This window comes from Ursus maritimus, unplaced genomic scaffold, assembly GCF_017311325.1.
Source record: "Ursus maritimus isolate PB19 unplaced genomic scaffold, ASM1731132v1 scaffold_27, whole genome shotgun sequence".
In the NCBI taxonomy this organism is placed as follows: Eukaryota; Metazoa; Chordata; class Mammalia; order Carnivora; family Ursidae; genus Ursus; species Ursus maritimus.
In genome coordinates, this window is record NW_024425230.1 from 26,495,154 (window position 1) to 26,519,933 (window position 24,780).

At 47.8% G+C, this 24,780-nt stretch overlaps 1 protein-coding gene across 2 annotated transcripts; it reads left to right on the plus strand.

Annotated features, from left to right (window-relative positions):
* The first annotated feature begins 820 nt into the window (after positions 1-820).
* Positions 821-24,780, plus strand: HYKK (hydroxylysine kinase). Of its 2 annotated transcripts, none has more exons than XM_040642922.1 (5): positions 821-903; positions 4,550-4,917; positions 6,142-6,281; positions 15,644-15,827; positions 23,325-24,780. In XM_040642922.1, the coding sequence occupies exons 2-5, from the start codon at positions 4,569-4,571 to the stop codon at positions 23,783-23,785; spliced, it is 1,134 nt and encodes a 377-aa protein (XP_040498856.1). In that variant the 5' UTR covers positions 821-903; positions 4,550-4,568; the 3' UTR covers positions 23,786-24,780. The 2 variants fall into 2 exon arrangements, with proteins under 2 accessions (XP_040498856.1, XP_040498857.1); XM_040642923.1 differs by having other exon boundaries at positions 862-903; positions 4,567-4,917.

Here is a 24,780-nt window from a genome sequence, read left to right on the forward strand (position 1 = left end):
TGCTGACCCGGGAAGGAGGACAGGTGATCAGGCCAGGGGACCCCACGTGGACCCCCCCCCGCAGGGGGAAGGGGGTGCTGGACCCGCAGGGGAGGTGCGGTACCTGCACGGGAGGAGGGGGGGCGCCGGCAGAACCACGGAGACCGCGCCGCAGCCAGAGCTCCGACCCGCCGAGAAGTCCTGCCTGGCGCCCCGATTTTTCCGGCCCGCCTGCCAGCCCCGCTCTTGGCCCTGGGCGACTTTGGCCCCGGCCCGCGAAGCCGGGACCGCCTGTGGACCCCCGCCCCCATCTGCTGCTCGGGCCGGGGGCCTGGGAGCGAGCGGTCGTCGGAGCTTCGGCCCCAGCCCAGCCGGAGGTCGGGTGGCCGGGCGCCGCGGAGGGGGGTGTGTACCAGCGGCACTAGGAAAGCGGCCCCGGGGAACGGGCTCCGGCGGCAGCGGAACGCAAGGCGAGGGGAGAGAGAGCGGGACGCCCCGAATCCCGAAGGAAACCGCGCGCGGAGCAGCCGCGGGGACGGGACCAACTGCTGGTGCCGCTCGGGAGCAGAAACCCTGACCAGTGGCTGTCCACCGGAGGGGCGGGGCGGGACGGGGCGGGATCTCGAGGAGCCAATCAGAAACAAGAATCCTAGTTACGTCAGAGGTAGCCGGATTCTGAATGGGGTGACCCCCGAGGGAAGGCGGGGCAGGGCTGCGGAAAGCCAATCAGAAGCCCGATCCCGCCGGCCGGGGCGGGGCGGGCGCAGCCCAGCCTCGCCCCCCAGTAGTGTGCGCTGATTGGCCGTGGGGGACAGCGAGGGGCCAACCAGAAGTCGGGGCTCGCGGGCTGCGGCTGGCCGAGACAGCGTCAGGATCGTCGACTGCGGGAGAGCGGTGTCGCCTCAGGATCCCGGGTCGCTGCGGGTGAGCCGGCAGGGGAGAGCGGGGCCCGTCCCGACAGCATAGGGGGTGCACCGGGGGGCCCTGTGGTGCGACTCTCCCGCACTGGCCTGGGGACCCTGGCGGAGGAGCGGCCGCGGGTGGGGACGGGGTCCCGGGCTGCAGCCCCCTGACCCCTGCGCCCCGACCCCCGACTCCCCGGTGGGCACCCTGGCGGAGGAGCGGCCGCGGGTGGGGACGGGGTCCCGGGCTGCAGCCCCCTGACCCCTGCACCCCGACCTCCTTGTTTCCCTGCCTCTCTCTGGTCGCCAGCCCCTCCGCGGCCCTGGCGCACCCCACTCGCCCCCCTGCCCCAGCGGGAGGACTGTGGGGCCCTGGGCTGGCCACAGAGGGCACGGACGTTCCCTGGGCGTGACCCCGCTCTGCACCTTGTGAGGGCAGAGCAGAGGCATTTCGGGAGAAGGGCATGTGTGCAGGGCGTCCAGAGTAGAATCTAAGCGGACTTTGTAACATCTGGCCAGGACGGGGGAGAACCCAGAATAACTCGTGTGTTTCGTCCCGGATACCTCGCACACAGTGCAGAGTTGAAGGTCCAGACCCCCTCGTTATGGGACAAAGGTTGTGGGATTCAGGCATGGGCGGGTGTGGGCTTGGGAAATGTCTGCTCCCTGGGTGCTTTCTCAGAAGCTGGGTAAAGCCCTCTGGCAGCAAGTGTAGACCCACCACCTCTAGGATTTGGATTCTCTTCCTTGTCCCCTCCGCACACCCCAGACTTTGGGGGAACGCAGACGACTCTGACAAACATGTCTCTTTCTCTGTGTTTATTTACTTTCAGGAGCTGACTTGATCTGTGCCGATAGTTTCATAATTTGAGTCCTTGTGTACAAGGGGAAAAAAAGGCAATTTTAAGCTCAAAAAGAAAGAACTGTAAAAGCATGGGAAGTTAGCGCTGCAAGGGGCTTTCAGGGTGGAGCTGTCCAACTCCTATTCAGTGGAGATGTGACTGGTCCACAGTTTCCAAGGCCAGGCAGCACAGCTGAGACTAAAATACGCTTTGTTTCTCCCAGCAGAGCACTTTTTTCCCCCCACTTTTTTTCCTTGTGGTAAAATACACTTGACCGAGCCCCATTTGAGGAAGGTCTGGGAACATTTTCTAGGCTGGAACGGAGACTGGCCTTCTCCACTTGCCTCCTAGGTTCCTTCTATCTTCAAGGATTTATATAATTCATATGAATTATTCTGACATCCTTAACACTTTAGGAGTTGAAAAACTATGACTCCAACTCATCTTGGATTTAAAGCTTTCAAGTGTTTTGAACTTAAAGTATTCTGAATCCTGGCCTTATATCAGTTTATAAATCTCCAGAAAGAATGTTAACATTTCCTTTCAAGTCTTCAAGCTCAAATACAGTGTAATAGGATATGTTGGTTCCCAGCAGTTTCAGGTGCAAGGATTGCGTTTTGAAACCCCATTCAGGCTTTGTCACAACATCTTTAGTGAACAAAACCTGAAAGCAAATACTCTGGTCAGAAAGTAAACATGAGAAGTGATTGGCAAGAATGCAGTAACTATGACAGGTGGTGGAAACTGGCCCGGGAGGGGCTGGCGGCAGGCTTCGAGCGGGGAGAAATCACTTTGGGAAAGAGGACCTAGGAAGGCAGGGAGGGGAATGGCATTTTAGACTAATATTCTTTTTTTTATAAGATTTTATTTATTTATTTGACAGAGAGATAGGGAGAGAGAGGAGGGGGAGCAGCAGAGGGAGAGGGAGAAGCAGGCTCCACACTGAGCAGGGAACCCCATGCGGGACTCGATCCCAGGACTCTGGGATTGTGACCTGAGCTGAAGGCAGACGCTTCACCGACTGAGCCACCCAGGCGTCCCTAGGCTAATATTCTTATCACCACTTGAGTCATCAGACAATAAACTCGGGCTGAGGCAGGGAGGGGGTCATATGGGAGAGCCCCAGTGTGCCTCCCTGAATTTTATCCCCCTCTCCTCACTGGAGTAAGCTGAGCTTTGGGTTCCATAGATCTGCAGTGATTGGACATTCACGGGCATAGTGTGATTTGGGGAGCTCTGAGAAAGTCCTAAGACCCCCCCCCACCCTCAGCCCCTTGTCCTTGCCAATCTCTCACAGGGACTTTTTTCACCTGTAAAATTTACAAGCAGTGAGGTTCACAGATCTTATGCTTACTTAAGTTTTAAGTTTTGATAGATGTATACATCCATGTAACCAAAGCCTAGTCGAGATATAGAAACGTTCCCCTAGAAAGCTGCCTCCCTCACGCCACCTTCCTGCCGGAAGCAATAGCTGCTCTGATTTCTATCCGTAAGAGCTAACTCTTCTTGAGATTCTCCTTATATAACACCACATCCCGAGAACAGCAATCAGAATCATGCCCTGAAATGCAGCCCACCCCCAAGATGTTACTAGTTACTTATGATTTAGTATGAAAGGAGGATTGCAATAAAACTATTTTGGAAAAAGAGGGAAGTGAGGATACGAGGGACTTAATATTTCGTTCTTGAAGGGTGCTCAGAAGCCCCACACTGCTGTATCTGTATCACATAGATGCTTTGGAGAGATGCCCATGTGTGCAGGGGTTTTTTTGGTTGTTGTTGTTTTTTTTTTAGTTTTTTTTTTTTTTAAGTAAGCTCCACACCCAATGTGGAGCCCAACACAGGGCTCAAACTCATGACTGTGAGAGCAAGATGTGAGCTGAGATCAAGAGTCAGACGCTTAACTGACTGAGCCACCCAGGAGCCCCTAGATTTTATTTTTAAGTGATCTCTCTACCCAGCATGGAGCTCAAACTTAAAACCCTGAGATCAAGAGTCACATGCTCTACCCGCTGAGCCAGCCAGGTGCCCATAACTTCTCTTTCAAGCCCCGATTCTGCTTAGCCGTAGAAAACTTATTCTTTACCCTTTAAGGTAAAGTCGGTTCAGTGTTAATCCAGGCACTTCAGGTTTCTATTTACTTTGGGGTTTCTTTGGCATTCTGTTCATTACTTGCGGCCTCGTGACTTGTTGTTTTGAACAGCTTTTGAGTGTTTTACTCTGAGGATAGTTGTGACCATGCGCTAACTTGCGTCGTGTCACAGAGCCCCCTAAGAGCATCTTCGCACCTCCTCAGTGCCTCCCACGGGGCTCTGCGCAGCAGCCCACACTATTGTACCGGACGTGAGCATGATAAGCCAGACGCTGAGGTTGTAATTCAACAGAACTTGTGGATAGTGGAGTAAGATCACCGTGTTTGAACTTCTACTTTAACCCCAAGCTGATGGTAACGTGGTCAGAGGGACAGAACCGCGGGTTAGGAGTCTCGGGAGCAGAGTTACTGTAACTCGGCAAGGCGCTCCACCTGTCACGACCTCAGTCTCCCTGTGAATACAGTTGCTGGGGGGAGCGGGGCAGGAATTGGACTAGGGGATACCAGGTGCTTTCCTACCTTCTGTTTGCGAGGTGAGTTTAAAAATAATCTATGATACAAGGATATTTATTCACCTGCCCAAACACCTTCTTTATCTCATTTACTAATTCAGTTTTTTTAACTTTACGAGTCAAAAGTAGTAAGAAGTATAGAATCAAGATTGAGCAACATTATGGGTCTGTGTGAAGAAAAATTGTTGAAATACAGGTATTCATTGTCTGTCCTCTTCCTAGTTGGTTGTTTTCCGTAGGCATGATGTCACGTGGGGATGATCCGCAACCACAGGCTCTGGCCAAACCCACCTTCAGTGATGTACAAGCCTCTGCATTAGTGGAATCGGTATTCGGGTTAAAAGTCTCCAAGATCCAGCCACTTCCTAGCTATGATGACCAAAACTTCCATGTGTGCATTTCAAGTACCAAAGACACTGCAGATGGGCCAACTGAGTACGTCCTCAAAATAAGCAACACAGAGTCCAGCAAAACTCCAGAGCTGATTGAAGTGCAGAATCACGTCAGCATGTTTCTGAGAGCGGCTGGGTTCCCAACGGCCTCTGTGCACCCTACCACAGGAGGCAACCTCACCTCTCTCGTAGCTGTAGGTAAGAGCCCGCCGCCTTGCCGGTCATCACCGTCCACGGACATTACTGCACTTTGGTTCTAAGTAGAAAGACCAAGAACAGGTTCAGAGCTCCAAGTGTAGACATGGTGATTTCTTCAGTGGTGGGGGGAGCGCAGCACCCCAGAGTGGAGATCGGGGTCTCCGACTCAGATCCAGAGCCTGGATCTGCTCTAACTCTTCCCGGAGAGAGGAGTTGGCGGGCGGGCGGGGGGCATGCCTGAGTGGCTCAGGTCATGATCTCAAGGTTGTGGTCTCAGGGTCATGGGATCGAGCCCCATGTCGGGCTCCACGCTTGGTGCTTGGCCAGGAGTCTGCTTGAGATTCTCCCTCTCTCTCTGCCCCTCCTGCACGCATCCTCTCTCGCTCTCTCGCAAATAAATCTTAAAAAAAAAAAAAGAAAAGAAAGCACTTGATGAATGAGTCACTAAGGGCGTATGGAGTTAGGGAAACTTTTTTTTTTTTAAACAGAAAAACAAATATTTTTACCCATCAGACCAGCCGTGTGTTTGGTACTGTGGAATAGCAGAAAGAGCAGAGAACTAGAAATCAGGGATTTTCAGTCCCAGCTCTGTCGTTTCTGTGTGCGTGACCTGGGGCACACCGTTTCACATTCCTAAGGCTGCGTGTCCTCATCTGTGGGACTTGGGCCCTTTTCCTTCTCAGTGCTAATATTCTTAGATGAGCCCGTAGAGTTCTCCAAGCAGCGGCCTGAAGTCCGTGCAGTGTAGTCTCGGCATATTTGAAAGGCTGGAGATACTGCCTAGCTGTTCACCAGTTCTGCGTTACTCTGCTGGGCTCCAAACCGCTGGGGCCCTCGCCTGTCCCTGAGGAGGGGCTGTGTCCGGTGCCGACACTCGGGCTTCTCCCAGCTGGTGCCTGCAGGAGCCTCGGAAGCTGTCATTCCTCCTGTCACACTGTCCTCAGTGCAAACGTATGAAAGCCGTCTTAGCTCCATTCTGCAGGAGGAGGTCGATGTTTGGGGCTGGGGCTGCGGTGCTGTGGGTGTGTGCGTGGCCGGCTCCGGTGTCCCGGGGTCCGTCTGTCCGGCCCGCTCCGTGGAGTCCTGCTGACTCACTGCAGCGAAGCACGTGTGTTGCTCTTGTTTTATGATGTCTGTGGTTCTCCGTAGTCAGAGTGACCAAGGCAGGACAGCCCCCAGTCATTTCTTGAGAACACTTGACGGGATGTGCTTGCATCCATACAGATGGCGGCTCCGGAGTCGCAAGCTACCTGGTGAGGCTGCTGTCGTACCTCCCGGGGAGACCCATCGCCGAGATCCCCAGCAGCCCCCAGCTGCTGTATGAGATCGGGAGGCTCGCTGGCAAGCTGGATGAGACCTTGCAGGTAGGACGTGGGGGTTAGCTTGTTGATGAGAGTTTTTTGTTTGTTTAGTTTTGATTTATTTTACTTGACAAATAAACCCAGGGTCCGACTCCCCTTTTATGCCTGGTGACCCCCTAGGGGTGTTGGGAAGGGAATAGGGCCGCCGATGTGTGAATTTCCCGACCACGAGGCCTCTTCCTGCCCAGGTCTGTGCTTCGCTGGTGTATCGGCAAGATTGCCTGCATTTCTAGACAGTCCTCATGTTCTCTGTGCTGCTCCCTGGGAATAGTCTGTATCACAAAGCAAACCCCGCGGTGTTCACCCAGTGAGGCTTGCTCAGCCAGCACCGGAGGTGAGGCCTTGGCTCCTGTGGGGCAGAAGGACGCATTCAGGTGTTGTGTTCCACAGAAGCGATACCGTGTGTGCTCACAACACATGTGCATGTGTTCAGCAGGTGTGTGCTGAGCACCTCTTGCATGCCAGGCTCTGGGGGAAGAGTACGGGTTCCCCCGTCCTAGAGGAAGGCGCTCAGGGGTGCTGAGAAGTAACTAGTTTGTGCCGCACGGGTGTACGAGCAGTGCCTCGCTGAGTCCTGCTCATTCCACCTTTCACGTGACTGTCTGGCCCGTCCCTCCGCTCCTGCCTTGACGGTGCTCGCTCACCACCGTAGCCTCCCTGTATTCAGGCTTATTCTCCAATTTATTCTTTATACCAGTCCAGGCTTTTTAAAATTACAAATCTGACCACGGGAAGCTGTCAGCGGCTTCTCACTGCTTCGACCTGAAGGCCAAGGTCCCCATGTGGGTCCCCACGTGAGGCCCCGTGTGCCCCGTCCTGCCTACACCACCTCCGTGCCTCTGTCTGTCCGTCCATCTGTCCGTGCCCCCCTGCCGCGTCTCCCCATCACTCCTTGTGGATCCCCGGCGGGGCTGTTCTGTCTCACGTAACTGCACTGGTGCCATTTTCCGAGCCACCTGTAATTTTCCCTGCTTAGCAAACTCCTGCGTATCCTTCAGCACCTGGCTCGGGTGTCACCCGCTCTGTGAAATGTCCCCTGGACCCCTGTCTTCCCGTGCTGTGCATAAATGATCACTTCCTCCTCTTGACCTCCGAACTCAGACCTCCTCCTGTCACTGGCCTTACTAAGCTGTGTTCCAGTTCCCTGGTGCCGTGTAACAAACCATCCCAGAACTTGCAGCATCAAACACGGATTTATTTCTCATGTCTCTGTGGGATGAGTGGATCTTCTGCTCTGCGGGGTGTGGATTGGGGCCATGCATGCAGCCACACTCAGCTGGGAGCTCTGCCCAGGGGGCTGCTGTTCTTCTCTGTGTGGCCTCTCACCCTCCGGGGTGGCCGAACACCCTTTCAGCGTTGGCTGCTGGTTTCCAAGAAAGCAAGCCCCGAGGGGACAAGCCCCATGTACAAATGGTTTTCAAGCCTCTGTTGGAATCATGCTAGCTCATGTCCCATTGGCCAGAGCCAGTGATGTGTCTAATCCCAAAGTCAGCTGAGGAAGCTACATAGGGCAGGAATGAAGGAGCATGGTTCACAGGGGGCATCGGGATAACAGTCAGCCACATATGGTGGTGTAATCGTTTAGTGCTTGTTTGCGCTTCCTGGTAAGCTGCGCTACAGAAGACGCAGTGAGCTTCTCGAGAAATGGGTCTACGCCTCGAGTATTCATCTTTTCTCCTCAGTGTCTGACAGTGTCAGGCACACAACAGGTGTTCAAGGGGGGCTGGATTTAAAAACACAACAACAATAAACTTCTGAGCTTGTTCTGTTGTTGTTTTTTTAAGATTTTATTTATTTATTTGACAGAGAGACAGCCAGCGAGAAAGGGAACACAAGCAGGGGGAGTGGGAGAGGAAGAAGCAGGCTCCCAGCCGAGCAGAGAGCCCGATGTGGGGCTCGATCCCAGAACGCCGGGATCACACCCTGAGCCGAAGGCAGACGCTTAACAACTGAGCCACCCAGGCGCCCCTGACCTTGTTCTTAAAAATTAGGAATCCATGAGGCAGAGAAAGGGAGGAAGGGCATTCCAGCTAAAGGGAAGGGCATGCACACAACTGTGGAGATTCAGGGACTGTGTTCCAGAACCAATGAGTAATTCATGGCGGCTGGAACACAGGGGTTAAACCTGAGGGCGACAGAGGACAAAACTGGACATGTGCAGGGGTCAGATTATAAGATACATTATTGTGTATGATACTAAGGAGTTTAGGGAGCTTGGAGGGTTTTAATTTATTTTTCCATTTCTTTTTTAAGCTTAAATTCAATTAACATATAATGTATTATTGGTTTCAGAGGTAGAGGTCAGTGGTTCATCAGTCTTATATAATACCCCGTGCTCCACACATCACGTGCCCCAGCCTGGAGAGTTTTTATTTTTTATTTTATTTTTTTTTTTTAAGATTTTGTTTATTTGACAGAGAGAGAGGGAACACAAGCAGGGGGAGTGTGAGAGGGAGAAGCAGGCTACCCTCCGAGCAGGGAGCACGATGTGGGGCTCGATCCCAGAACTCTGGGATCATGACCTGAGCTGAAAGTAGAAACTTAATGGCTGAGCCACCCAGGCGCCCCTGGAGAGTTTTTTAAACAGGAGAAGATTCAAATTTATAGCACTCTGTGGACCAATATGGTGGACAGATTGGCGAAGAGCCAGAATGGATGGAATGTATCTAGGAAGCAAATGCATAATCAGATAAAAGCTGATTGAAGACTTGAACCAAGGAAGGGTTCAAGATATATTTCAGAGACAGAGCCAACCAAATTTGGTGATTGATTTAATGTTAAGCCATGGGAGAAGGAGGGGCTGAGCAAGACATGGATTCTAACCTGTGTCTCGAGGAGGCAGCCTTCTTACCCGACATCAATGATGAGGTAGTCTCCGTAGCCTGGAACAAAGGACAGAGGGGTGACAAAGGGGACATATCAGAGATGGGGGCTGGCAGGGGCTGAGGTCTGTGGAGGCGAAGGCTTCATGCCATGGAGGAAAGCTCACCAGCCTCCACTGACTTCACTCGTGCCTCTCTCATGGCTCCTGGTGTCAGCCTGCCAGTTTCTACCCATCTGGCTGGTGCTTTAGAAGACTAAGGTGGAGCCTTAGCAGGAGCTAAGTGAGAGAAGGGACTGGGCGGGGGAAGCCCCAGTAGAAAGATTTAGAAGATTCTTATGCCCTCTGTGCCAGAGACTTGATGTCTACAGTCTCCTGGGAACGAGTGGAAGGAATTCTTGGCTGCTTTCTGTCACAGTCTGTGTCTTGGAAGTGGTTCTTGTAGGCAGTGTACCTGAGGTCTTGCTGGTTTCTCCAGTCTGGCCATCCGTGCCCTTCCGCTGCGATGTTGGGCTGGGTCCACCGAGGGGCCGGAAGCTGCGTCGCTCAGGTTCAGCGAACCTGTACTGGGCACCCATTACGTCTGAGGTCTTTATGTCTTAGTTTATGGAAGATACTGCGAGGCTGGTGTTGGTACTCGGATTTTACTGTGAAGGAAATAGATCCGAGATATGCAGCCGTAGAGCCTGTGGCGACCCGGCCGTGTCTGACCCCCGGGCCGGATCGGGGTCCTCTCCCACTCCTACCCGAGCCTGGACCCTCTCCTGCGGGCCGCGGGGCCAACCGCGCGGCTGCTTCAGGAGCGGACCCAGAACCTGACCCGGGTGCGCCGTCGCTCCATCGCAAGCCTGGCAAGAGCGTTCTGCTGTACTTTCGTTAAACACAAAAGTTAGAAGTGCGCACGGTGAAGCTTCCCGACAGCGCAAACGCGGGGAAGCAAACCTTTTCTCTCCTCCGCGGCACGTCCGTTTTGCAGTCCGACCCCAAGGCACAGCTTCTAGCAGCCTTCCAGTGCTCACTGCGCGGAATGTTCTTGTGACCTGGAGTGGCCCGCAGCACGCCTGTGCCCAGGAGGGTCAAACCGTGTCGCGGGAGGGTAACCGGGCGCTGCGAAGGCTGACTCTGCGGGGGAGGAGGCTGCGGGGCAGGAGCTGCCGGTGTCACCGCTGGACTCAGGGCGCAGACGCTGTGCGCACCAAGCTTAGCTCAGCAAAAGGAAGGCGCAGAGCCGTTCACGTGTAGAAAGTACCCCCTGTGCTGGGGGCTCCCACCGAGGCCACTTAGCAAGGACGTGGTGGGGGTGGTGGAGGCATGGGGGGGCGTGTCCAAATTCCGGGTCTCAAGAGTGGATGTTCAAGTCCATTGAGAGGAACGTTTTTAAAGAAGTAGAATAAAATCCAGAGCGCCAGAGTACATCGTGTGATGGTCCATGTACTGCTCACAGACACTGGTTTTGCTCGTATGTGTTACCTGTGTCCTGGGTTGTCCCGGAACGTGTCTTTATCTCGTGAGAAGTCATGTCCGACCAACTGAAAGCTGCTTGGCTGGGTGGCGGCGAGCAGTGACTCACCTCGATCGCCTGCTCTGAACTCAGTTTCCCCTTCTGTGCCATGATGGTCAGAGCCGTATCAAACTCCAGATAGAGTGGCCCAAGGCTAAAGGCCCTGGCAATTCTAGAATTTTCTATTCTAAGAGCATTCATTTATTCAGCAGCTATAGCCTGAGCAGTGTGTTTTGTGAACCCGGCACTGTGGTAGGCGCATGGATCCAGTAATCAGGCTTATCTCACAACAGAAGCACCGGCTCCGGGAGTAACAAGTCGCATTGCTCCCTTCCACCGCACCCCCTCCCAAGAGCATTTATTGAAATTGGAGACTTTTCCCCAAGATTTCTAGGACCTTTACAGAGAAAAAGAGAATAGATGTTTTTCCAGCTTGAGACCTGTTCTGAACTTTTTTTTTTTTTAAGATTTTATTTATTTATTTGACAGAGAGAGAGACAGCCAGCGAGAGAGGGAACACAAGCAGGGGGAGTGGGAGAGGAAGAAGCAGGCTCCTAGCGGAGGAGCCTGATGTGGGGCTCGATCCCATAACGCCGGGATCACGCCCTGAGCCGAAGGCAGGCGCTTAACCGCTGTGCCACCCAGGCACCCCTGTTCTGAACTTTCTAGCTCGATAATGCTTCCATTCATTTTTAATTTTTAATTTTTAATTTTTAATCTGATTTTTAAAATACTTGTTTTTCAGAGACATCAGTGGGGCACATCATGGTCCTCTCACTTTATCTTTGGGCCTCCAGAGGGCAGATCACTTTTACTCTCTCCGTACTTCGCCTGGTTTTCTACCACCAAATGGCAGCACCCAGGGAGGCCTTGACCAGACCCTCACGTGCTTTGACTTTCCTGTAGCATTGGAGGCCATTTCTTTTTTTAAAAGATTTTATTGATTGATTGATTGATTGCTCTCAGTTACCGAGAACCCATGGCTATTCTCATGGCAAAGCAGAAAGAGGACATTTCCTGCTTCACGTTGCTTTTTGTTGGAGGCCTGGGGAAAGGACAAAACGGGAGCCTTTTACTCTCTTCACACTTCGCCTGGTTTTAAATTTATATATATATATTTATATATATCTAAAATATTTATACATATTTACATAGAAAATATTCTTAAATGTTTATATATAAAATATATATTCATAAAATATTTATATCTAAAAAATATATATATTTATATTAGTGTCAGAGAAAATTAACTCTTAGCTAGTGACTGAGCAGAGCCAACAATCCCACATCCAAGCCTATATTGCCTTCAATTATCAGTGTTCTCTTCTCAAAATTGAGATTGCAATATGTCTCCAAGGGTAATAAATTTAAAATTTTATTATACTGAATTTTACAAAGAAAATACGTTTTATCATCGTTTTTGAGAATGTGGACACTTGCAAAAGAGATTTGGAAACTGTCCCTCTAATTACTGTGCCCTGTGATAAGTACGTATTTAATATCTTAAGGCTCTTTCTTTGGGAAGGAGTAGACAGAGAGTAGAGGTTTTACAAGGAAAATAGCAAATAAAGCAAAGATTCCATTTTCAGCACGAAAAGCATTTCCTCTGTGTTGTCCAAAAAGCTCAGACCCTAGCAAGACTTAGTAATGCAAATATTGGCTTCAAAAGAGGAGACTTTTTCTGGAATTAGGGCTAGTTCTGAAACCTGGGGCATTCTTGGCTCTAGAGAATAAAAAATGTAACCCAACCTCACTTTTCCAGTGGGCTCTGGTCTCTGGAAAGCTCCATGTTGCCGCTGGCAGTTGGCAGCCAGGGCTAAAGGTGGTGAAACCAAGGGAAAGAAACCTGCATCTAGCCTCTAGGTCTTTCCTCTGCTTCAAGTGGTTTCCTTGCCCCAGGGCAGATTTCAATGGCAAGCCCAACTATTTAAACCACAGAGAAGAGCATTGCTTTGCACCGTACAAAAAATGCTATTTGATCTATACCGTGTGAGCATAATGAAAATACTGTGTTTTGCGTGGTTTCAACTAGGCAGTTTGTGAGTTGATAGCAAATTGAATGTTGAGTTTGAGTTGTGCGAATTTGGAAAATCTTATGCAAATTGTGGAGTGAGATTTCTTTCCCTGATAAATGTAATTTTGTGTATGGCAGGCATTTTTCAGCATTTGCAACATTTTTGGTGTTTGAGAACTGGAACATTTGCATATTTTGTTAAAGAATAAGAAAGAGCAGTACCAACTTCGGTAAATTCTGCTCTTTATAATTAAATCAGCCATGGTTGTTTTCCCTCTAGAACATTCTGTTAACTTAAATAGCACTGAGTTCAGTCCAATGTGATCTCGCGGCTTAGAAAAAATGTCATTGCATTCAATGGAATCTAAAGGTTTGACAGATCTAATGAAATATAGCCCTGGTAATCAGATCCCATGAATAATACTAATGGTAAATCGGGTTTTCTTTTTAAAAATTAATACTTCATAAAATGACATTGTATTCCAAAACTGAATAGAGTCAACTCGGTGCCTTTTAATGAAACTTAAAGTGGACGTGTTAACCGAAACCCATATTTACCCTGAAAATATGTCAGCAACTTACGGAAGGAGATTTGCTGTGAATGAGATGATCTTTTTCAAACAATTTTTGAGTTTGCATGTGGATCAGGTATTTTGACAGATAAACTCATTCTTGTTAATCTAACACCAAATTGATTCAAATAAATAACTGGCTGATTGGATGTTTTTCATCGAGTTGGCTTAACACATTTGGCCAGATTGACTTCTTGTTTCGGTATGTGGTAGTCACAACTAAAGAATTTCCTTAACTAAACTAAACCCGCTGTGCTTAAACGCTCTGGGAACCATCAGTCAGTCCCTTTCCAGGCTCCAGAGCACTTCTCATCAACCAGGAAATTGGTTAATCTGACCAGCAGTTTTAGAACATTTCAGATGTTTATTCAGCTGGCAAACCATGACTGATTTTCCTATTTTTTCCCACTGATACAAAGAAAACAAACAACTCTTTACTGAGGTGCTCTCTTCCATCTCTAACACGATATATTCTATTTCTGAGGAGATGTTAATCCATGGTAAAACGAATTAACAGGGTGAAGGGGCACGTTCAGGATTCAAGAGGACAGGGACGCTGTAGAATAGCACACAGAATCCTGAGGGTTAGTTACAGTCAAGAATTCAAGAAGTATTCCTTGAGCATTGAACCTAATAGGTGTAAAAGATAAGACATAATGCCTGTACCTTTAGTTTCAGTTCAATAGAGGGAGTTAAAATAAGCATACCAATGGAATGGAGACCACAGGACAAAGCACAGGGAAAGGACATTTAAGTTAAGGTATGACTTTGGCCATGTTCAACTCTGATTTTCTCTTACATCTAAAATTGGCCAATAATAGCCAACTTACATTGCTGCGAGATTTCAAAGAAAATGCCCATGTGAGAGAACTTTTGTAGTGGAAACCTATGCAAACTTACTATCATATATGCTACATGCACATGTGTCGGTATCATACATACATGGATACTACATGTGTGCATATATATATCATATTATGTATAAAAAGGGAACTAGAATACGATGGGATTTCAACAGCACTGGTGTCGGGAGAATTTATAAGACGACGATTTACCCTCGTTCCCCTCCCCTTCCTCCTCCTCGCTAAATTGATGGTCAGATTCTTTTATTATTGTAACTGCGATGGAATACAATTAGGAATGGAAGCGTGTTTCCAGGACCCTAATAGGAATTCTATCGTTGTCAACCCAGTTTCCCTGTCCATGGAAGATTTCTTTTTGCTAGCCCAAAAGCAAAATCCATCCACCTAGTAAATTATCGAGGAAGTAGGGAAGGTGAAAGAGGAAAAGGAAAACAGTTGGCACTTGGAAGGTGGGCAGAAGGTCTTCTGACAAGGGGCTTAAGGACAGCGGTGCTGCAGCAGCGATGCGGGAGAAAGAAGCGAGTTAGAGAAGACTGGGAGTTTCACTAAGTGCTGCTATGGTTAATGTGTTTGGATTTCTTTTACTGTCCTACAAGGTATTTCAGGAAAGAATGCAATTTATTTTTCCTCCCCTTTGCTATTTGCACTGTGTTTCATAAACATAATACCAATACTGAGCCACATGGGTTTGGATATATTCAGTATTGAAAGTGACAGACCAAACAAGGAGCACTGGCCCTTCGCGGTGCTTACGTTCAAGCGAGGACAGACAGTAAGGCCAGAGGTGAACTATGGAGAGTGCTAGCAATACACACTAAAAGCTTGGGAAGAAAACATCAGCGGAGAAGAGGGCCGTGAAGGATTGGCAAGAGGGCTGATTTCAGGTGGAGTGGCCAGGGAGTCCTCCCACAGAAAAGAGCTGGTAGACGTGAACGCCCTGGCCGTCTGGGCGGGGGGAAGCAGCGAGGGCAGAGGCGGAGAGGTGGAGGTGTGTGGGCATGGTCTTGAACAGCAGGGAGGCCGGTGTGGTTGCAGGAGAGTCAGCAAACATTAGAAAGTGATGTCAGGGGCGCCTGGGTGGCGCAGTCGTTAAGCGTCTGCCTTTGGCTCAGGGCGTGATCCCAGCGTTCTGGGATCGAGCCCCACATCAGGCTTCTTTGCTGGGAGCCTGCTTCTTCCTCTCCCACTCCCCCTGCTTGTGTTCCCTCTCTTGCTGGCTGTCTCTCTCTGTTAAATAAATAAAATCTTAAAAAAAAAAAAAAGTGATGTCAGACAGGTAATAAGGCGCAGGTCGTATGGGGAGAACAGAGTCTAACTGCCTCCATCTCCTGCGGGGGGGCTCCGCGGAGTCCCCTTTGCACAGCTACGAAGACCAAGTGAGACGGGGACATGCATTCAGCGCGATGAGCTCCTGGGCCAGTGTGCAGCCAGCACCATCTTGTGGGGGGGATTGATGGAGCATGTTGGTGATCGTTGGGTGCCTTCCCCCGTGCTCCTCACACCAGGCCTGGGAGGGCGGTCTCTCGCCCACCCAGCTGTCCCTCGTGGTCGTTCTAACTGTCCATACTCTAAGAGTTTCTTGTCTTTGATTTAGACATTCCATCACCCAAAGCTAAGTAGTCTTCGTCGGGAGAACTTCATTTGGAATCTGAAAAACGTTCCTCTGCTGGAGAAATATCTGGATGCCTTGGGCCAGAGCCGAAACCGGGAGATTGTCGTGGAGGTCATTCAGCTGTTCAAGGATGAAATCCTGACCAAGCTAAGTCACTTTCGAGAATGTGAGTATCTCCCCCCGCCCATCAAGTAAGTGTCTTTCTTGCTATTTAAATTGTCGCGTTTCAGAGCATCAGAAAAGTGTGGACATACAACTTAGTTTTACCGAGTCTTTAAATTGTGTCGTGTTTGCTCCTGCTACTTTTTAAAGAATAGTACTTTTATTTTCCTTAAAATGGCTACGTTTGAAATCCTCTCTAAACTTTACATGGTTACACCTCTCCCTCCCTTCTAAAGGAGCACGTGTTCTAATACCGTTACTATATGTGTTCCTAGATGATGTGCGATAATGTTTTGCATGTTTTCCATTGTTAGACGGCATCAGATGGTGTTACCTTCTTTTCTTAGTCAACATCATGTTTTCCAGATTGATCTATTTCGTATGTGTCGCTCCGGTTCATTTCGTTCATTAACTGCGGAAATGTATTCCACAGCATGTATGTACCATAATTTATTTGAACGTACCGTGTTATTTTTGGTCTCATCTCTTGTTGACAGAATTTTAGGTTGGTTCCCTTTTTTTTTTTCTTTTTTGCTACATCACGGGACTCTTGTGAGCACGCTAGTGCATGTCTCCTCATGGACGCAGATGACAGTTTCTCCAGGGTGGAAGCAGCCTCTGACGGGGCATGAAGCACCAGTCAGAGGACAAGGAAGGAAGGGGCACTTGCAGCAAGCCTGACCTAGGCCTCAAGCTCCCTCTGCCTCTGTTTTCAGTAGCGCTCAGCTCTGGCTGCTGTCACAAGTACGGAGGTGGGGGCTTTAAACAGCAGACATGGATTTCCCACAGTTCTGGAAGCCGGAAATCTGAGGTCCAGCTGCCAGCACAGTCAGGTTCTTTCCCAGGCTCCAGCCACCTTCTCTCTGCTCCTCGCGTGGGGGACAGACAGCACCATGGTCTCCGGTGTCTCTTCTTAGAAGGGCACTAATCCTGTCCTGAGGGCCCCACGTTATGACTCATCCAAACTCCATGGCCTCCCAAAGACCCCATCTCCAAATACCACCACACTGCGGGGGTGGGAGCTTCAACATACGAACTGGAGGGGGGGCAGTCACAATTCAGTCCACAGCATTTACTTTGTGTGAACGCAATGCAAGGAGGTAGCGTAAAAATAGACTTGATTTCCCCCCTCAAATCTGCCCCCCCCCAACTCATCTTCACCTCATTGAAATGGTCTCCACCATTCACCTCGTTGATCTGGCCAAAAACCTGGGAGTTGGCAGCCTTGACTTTGTTCTTTCTCACACACCTCATATGCAATCAGATTCTACCAGTTCTAATTTTACTTTCCCCCACTTACTACTACTGCTTGGTCCCAGCCTCCCTCATTCCTCATCTGGGTTATTGGGTGTACGTCATGCGTGCTGTGGTGGGCCTGCTAGGTCGTAGGACACGTCTATGTCCGGCGATACAAGATGATGTTGAACAGTTTTCCAAAGTGGTTGCTGACTGTGTGCTACCGCTCGCACAGGGCAGTTTTCATTGCTCTACACTCTTGCTATCATCAGACGTTTTAGCTTTCGCCAGTGTGATATGAACGTAATGATTTCTCACTGTGCTTTTACTCAACAATTCCCTATCTATTGGCCATTTGGATACACTCTTTTGTGAAGTGCCTAGTCAAGTCTTTTGTCAGGTTTTCTACTGGAGTTTTTTTCTCATTGATTTTAGAAGTTCAGAATATTTTCTGGATACAAATCCTTCGTTGGTTATAGTTTGTCCCATTCTGTGGCTTGCCTTTTCTCTGTCTTTATGATGTGTTTTGATGAACAGTCTTTAATTCCCTGGTTTCAAATATAGCCATCTTCTATTCCGGGGTTAGTGTTTCGTGCCTTGTGTAGACATTTTTCCCTACCTTGTGGTTATGAAGATATTCCTGTTATCTTACTAAAGTGTTAGTTTTTGCCTTTCATTATGGGTCTGTAAGCCATCTGAAGTTTACATATGGTGTGCATTTTTCTTACGACTGCTAACTTTTTCACCAACATTTATTAAAAAGCCATCTTTTCTCCCTTTGTTTTGCAGTACCACCTCTGCTATAAATCAAATGTGTGGGGGGCTCTCTATTTTATTGCCCTGTTCTATTTGCCTACCTCTGCTCGCATACCACACTGTGTATCAGCTAGGCAAGGTTATGCTGCGGTAACAAACAGCCCCCAAATTCTTGCGGACTGCAATAGCAAAGATTTGGTTCTCACTCCGGCTGCATGTCCAGCATGGACTGGGCAGGGTTCTGTTCTACGGACTCTCACTTTGGGATGGAGACGGATGGAACTTCCACCAACTGGAGTATTGCTATAGCTGGGGAAGGAGAATGTAGGTCACTGCATACTTGCTCTTACATCACTTCTGTTCATATATCAGGGGTCGAAAAAAGTCACATGGCCATACACAACTTTTTAGGGAGCAGAGAAGTGCAACCCAGCATGTTCCTGGGAGGAACATAACTGGAATATTTGTGAGTATTTCTAAAGATTACCATGCTATCTTCATTTTTTTAACTTTTAAGGTTTCATAGCTGGTAGAACATGTCCTCCCACCTTCTTGTTCTTTTGTAAGAGGGTCTTGACTATTTTTGGTCCTTTTTCATTTCAGTTACTATCAATTTTGTAATCAGTATGTCATATTTTTTTAAAAAATTGTGAAGGTTTTGGTTAGATTTGGTTTGAATCTGTATATAAATTTGGAGAAAATGGATAGTATAACATATTTATATTTGTTTATATTACACTTATAAGATTGAGGAATCTAATTCATGAACATTGGTCTGTCTCTGCATTTATAGAGGTCTGTAAAAGACGTTGATGATGACGTTTTTAGTCATCCTTCTATTGTTGATTTCTACTGTAATTGCACTATGGGCAGGGAACATATGTCATATCAGTGCTTCCCAGTAGAATTTCTTCAATGGTGGAAGTGGTGTATATCCGCGTGGTCCAGTATGATAGTTTCTATGCAACTACTGAGCATTTGAAATGGGGCTAGTACAACTAAGGAGCCAGATTCGCATTTTATTTAATCTTAATGAATTTAAATAGCAATGTATGGCTAATGGCTACCATATGGGATAGAGTAGCTTTATATGATTTCAGCACTGGCAAATTTGTTAAGATTTACTCGATAATCCAGTATTTGGTGAATTTTAAAAATGGTCCATGTCTGGGGCGCCTGGGTGGCGCAGTCGTTAAGCGTCTGCCTTCGGCTCAGGGTGTGATCCCGGCGTTCTGGGATCGAGCCCCACATCAGGCTCCTCCGCTGGGAGCCTGCTTCTCCCTCTCCCACTCCCCCTGCTGTGTTCCCTCTCTCGCTGGCTGTCTCTGTCAAATAAATAAATAAAATCTTTAAAAATAAATGGTCCATGTGTGCTGAAAAAGAAAGTTTATTCAGTGATTGTTGGGTGCAGTTATTTATATGTTAGCAGGTCACGTTTGTTACCATGTTGTTTAAATTCTCTATACTATTGACATTTTTTGCCCATGTATTCTAACAATTATTGAGAAAAGTGTATTTTAAATCTCTCACTATGATTGTGGACTGTCTGTATTTTATGTGTATTTCCGTCAAAATGCGCTTGATATACTTTCAGCCCATGTGCACATAAACTTAGAATTGGTATCTCCTAGCGAATTGAAGCTCCTATGGATGTAGTATCCGTCCTTCTTTCTTCTACTTTTTGCCTTAATGTCTGTTCCATCTGACATTATGTAGCTGTGCTGTCTTATTTCGTACTCTTGATTTCTGTCTGTTCCCATTCTTTTCTGTGTCCTCTCTTCTTTTGACTTAATTGTGTTTTAGGTCATTCTTTTCATGATTGTATCTTTTGTGTGTGTGTCCAGAACTTTGGGAACTATGTGCTTTCTTTCTACTGTTTGGGTGGTTACCCTAGAGATTCTCATATGTGATTCTAACTTACCAAAGTGTAATGTGACCCAAGACAACATAAGGACCTAAAGATACTTTAAGTACATTGATCTCTGTCCTGGCTTATAAGCTATTGTTTTAGTAAACTTTAAATCTATATTTTTGTACTCCAAAAGACATTATTATTTTTCTTTCATATCCAAGTTTGTTTAGATTTACTCCTATGTTGGTTTCATATCTTCTAGCACCTCAAGCTTTCTGCCTGGCGCCGTTTTTTTCCTGCCTGGAATACATCCCATAGAATGTCCTTTAGTGCAGTTCTCTAATGGTGAACTCTCTGTGGTTTTATTTGTCTGGAAATGGTTCTATTTTCTCTTCATTCTTGAAGGATATTTTCACAGCCTGTAGGACTTTAGGTTTCAGGGTTTTTGGGTTTTCGGGTCCCACTGTCTCCTAATTCTCCATTCCTGCTNNNAGGTCAGCTGTCGGTCTGCAGCTCCTTTGAAGACCACCTGCCTTTTTCCCTTTGGGGTTCTCGTAGGATGTTCTCTTTTTCTTTTCTTTTCTCTCTCTCTCTCTCTCTTTTTTTTTAAGATTTTATCTATTTATTTATTTGACAGAGAGAGAGACAGCGAGAGAGGGAACACAAGCAGGGGGAGTGGGAGAGGGAGAAGCAGGCTTCCCACTGAGCAGGGAGCCTGATGCAGGGCTCAATCCCAGGACCCTGGGATTGTGACCTGAGCCGAAGGCAGACACTTAACAACTAAGCCACCCAGGCACCCCAGGATGTTCTCTTTTTCTTAAATGATTTTTTTTTCTTAATATACTTGGGTTTCTCAAATCTGTGTGTGGATATTATCTTTCATCAGTTACAGGAAATTCTTGCCCAGCTCTTCTCTTTCCTCCTTTTGAGCTCCGTTTAAGCTCTTGTTCGGTCTCTCACTGAATCTTCTGTGTCTCTTCTCACCTGTGTGTGTGTGTTTCATTTTTTTCTGTGCCCATGCTGCATTTTGGATAATTCTCTGACATGTCCTCTAGTTTATTGATTCTTTCTTAAGTTATGTCTAGTCTGTTATACCCACCCACTGCATTCTTAATTTCTTTCATTATGTTTTCCAGTTTTAGAATTCTTTTTTAATTAAAAAAATTTTAAATTATTTTTTGTTCTAATTCAGTGTAATTAACATGCAGTGTCGTATTAGTTTCAGGTGTACAGTAGAGCAATTCACCACTTCTGTGAATCACTCAGTGCTCATCACCGTAAGTGCACTCCTCGATCCCCATCACCTGCTTCATAGAAGTTCTTCCGGTTATTTTTCCAGAGTCATTGCCTTGTGTGCAGAGAACATACTATATACCAGCACATAAGGAAGGAAGTCACCATGAGCAAGAGCCAAAAGAAACTACCTGAGGGGCCCGTGGTTGCCTCTGTCCGTAGAACATGCAACTCTTATCTTGGGGTTGTAAGTTCAAGCCCCATGGTGGGTGTGAGATTAGTTAAGAATGATTTTTAAAAATCTTAAAAAAAAAGAAAAGAAACTAACTCAAAACTGAAACAAAGACGTTGGTAACTAGAATGACTTGACATTGAATGTATTCACACAGCAACCTGGTTCTGCATTTGGTTTCAAGGTTCTGCTTCTGTCCTTCTGCCTGTGTGGACCATAGCAGTCTGAGCAGTGGACTGGGAGCAGATTTGTCCTCCTTTCATGAGTTCGGAAGGCCTTCCCACTGCCTTTCGCGTCACACAGTGAGGCTTCTCCCACACCCAGCAGGTAGCATTTCCAGTTCTGGTTCTCCCAAAGGGGTAAGCACACTGCTGGGCACAGTAGACAGACCCGCGGCTGCGTTCCTGCTCGCTGCGTGGCATCTATCGTCTGTTTTTTAGTATACAGATCCATCTTGTTTTTGAGGTTGGCCGTATCTTTATTTTCTCTTTTTATTGTCATCATTCCTAGGTATGTTGCACACAGGAGGGTTATCAAAGGATGAATTCACCCTGCCATCTTGATCAGGATGCCTTCTCTTTCTTTAATTCTCAAATTCAACAACGTTTGTCATTTTCCCCAGGCATTCAGTAGCTCTCTCGTTTCTTGACGGGCCACTGGACATGTGGAGAGAAGCAATAAAATGCTTGCGAATATACAGACTGCATTCACAAAGTAACATATTTCCTTGGTTCTAAAATCCCATTTGATCGTATAAGAGGCACCATTGCTTTGCCTCTAAGGAAGAAAAAACATTGCCGGTGAAACCATGACATGGTGCCAGTTGTATAATGAATCCCAGTTCCACAAAAGTGTACTTTAGAATCTGGTTTACAGTAACGTTCACTAAATTACTTCAGCATGATTTACTCAATCCCAAGTCACACAGAAGAAATCACCGTTATACTCAGAAGTGAATGTTACAGACTTTCTGTCACACACTTATCGTAAAGGTCCAACGCTCACTGCTTCATGCTCACGGATGCCCCCATCTCTTCCTAATCCTGAGCCAGCTTTTGAAATCAGAATTTCTCAGACTGTTCCTGATGGAAGACAGGGATGGTTCCCCCACCCCACTGCCTGCTGCACGACCCTACTGTTCAGGACCGGTTCACAGCTGCACCACACACGGCTTACATGTGAATTCGATAACACCAGACCGGTCTCTACTCTGTTAATGAGATACGTCCACTGATCACACTCTTTTTTTTTTTTTTTTTAAAGATTTTATTTATTTATGTGACAGAGAGACAGCCAGCGAGAGAGGGAACACAGCAGGCGAGTGAGAGAGGAAGAAGCAGGCTCCCAGCGGAGGAGCCCGATGTGGGACTCGATCCCCGAACGCCGGGATCACGCCCTGAGCCGAAGGCAGACGCTTTAACGACTGCGCTACCCAGGCGCCCCACACTGATCACACTCTTAGGTGACAACTGCTACAAAATTTTCTGAACACTCTCAATTTGTGTTATCTCATACAGACTAGTAAGAGTTTGTGGACCAGCACTGACCACAGACCCCCACCTTGAGGGGTACTAACTGGAGATAGCAGCATCTAGTCTAGTGATCAAGACTGCGGAAATTCAGAATTATTTGTCATCAGAAAATTTTTTGGAAATCCTAGGTTAACATAAAGACACATCTGGCCCATTCTAAGACTCTTGATTTTTCTTCTTCTTTTTTTCTTCTTTAAGATTTTTTTTATTTTAAGCAATCTCTATATCCAACACGAACTCAGACTCACAACCCCACGATCAAGAGTTGCACGTTCCACCGACTGAGCCAGCCAGGCACCCTTAGGACTGTTTGTTTTGTATAATAATATGACCATATGTATATTCCTTTTACACATTTCTGGTTTGGGGCAGTTCTGCCTCTCCCCTCACTCTGCTGGCAGTCAGAACCAGGTGTTTGCAACAACCACAACCTGCATCGTCGGGCCTCGTACTGATTAGAAGCAAAAGCAAATACAACTACTGAAATTAACTGCTTTTTTCCCTTTCAGAGGAAATTCTTTTATTTCAGGAAGAATAGGGTTTGACTCTACCTCTGACTGCTCGTCACGTTTGAGTGGCCATGCCCCAGAAACAGGAGCTGGGCAGAGAAGGAGCTGGGGAATTACATGTTTGCATGTGGCTTGATTTTTCTCCTTGCAGGTATCAATCATGGAGATCTTAATGACCATAATATTTTAGTGGAGTCCAGCACGTCAGCCTCCGGCGATACCTCGTACCGAGTGTCTGGGATCTTGGACTTCGGCGACATGGGCTACGGCTACTACGTGTTTGAAGTGGCCATCACCATCATGTACATGATGGTTGAGAGCAAGAGGCCCGTACACGTGGGAGGTCACGTCCTTGCAGGGTTTGAGAGCGTCATCCCGCTGACGCCCGTAGAGAGGGGCGCCTTGTTTCTACTCGTGTGCGGCCGCTTCTGCCAGTCCCTCGTCATCGCTGCGTACTCTTGCCAGCTGCACCCGGAGAACAAAGACTATCTCATGATTACCGCAAAAACCGGGTGGAAGCACTTGCAGCACATGTTTGACCTGGGTCAGAAAGCTGTGGAAGAAATCTGGTTTGAAACTGCCAGGTCCTACGACTCCGGGGTCTCCTTGTGACTCGGGGAAACTTCCCATGAGCTCCGATCATGAAAAACCCAAGGGGACCAAATCTAATTCTACCAAGGATGTCCCTGCACAGTGAGGAATGAACAGACGGAACGGACCAGTGCACATGAAAGCACGAAGGCCTTCAAGCAATCTCACGACCACTCCTTAAATTTACAGAAGTGCCCCCCGAGCAGGCACGTCTCTCTGGGGGTCCTGCTTGCCTCATGTATAAAACATGCGAAATTCTGTTTTGAATCAGATCATGTCTCAAGATCTAGTCCAGCCCTGAGCTCAGTGACTGTGCTAAACTTTCAAAGGAGCACATGTGTATGGATAGATGCACGTATTTTAAACAATTGGGCGTAATCCAGGGACCTGGTGAACAAGCACCAATTCTGTGAAGCCTCCTCCCCTCGCTCCGTTTCTCTAGAACCCCACACTGTACTCTGTCTTTTTGATGGCACGTCATTTGGTAGTGTGGGTGATGACCTAAGAGCTATTCGAGGGCAGAGACTACATCAAACTACTTTTTGTCTCTCATCCCGTTTTTTATACCTGATATCTGCTTTCCCGTGGTTTTAAAAGATATTTGCAAAATTAATGTATGCTAAAAGAAAGGTGTGAGAAGATGAGGCACAGACTAAGATATAGACAGTGTCCCTAAGAAAAAGTGTTCACGTGCTTGAGGGGGCAGTTGAAACTGAACCTCTAGAGACGGATGCTGGAAGATACTCGGCCCGCGAGGAAGCCAAGGCAGGCCTCCAGGCGAGGCCACTAACTCCCGCCTGAGCTTCCTAAACAGAACGGTTAGTTTTCAGATTGAGACTAAGAAAGTCTCTAAGCAGATATTTTAAAATCGCTCTCATTCATGGTTCTTTTCATATGAATGCGATGTTGGTGAACTGTAGCTCACCGTAAACTTGACGTTCCTTATACCACTGTTTGTGTCATGGATGTCTCTTCATGTGTCCCTCGGGATGATTTATTAAATGGCTGTTTACTTC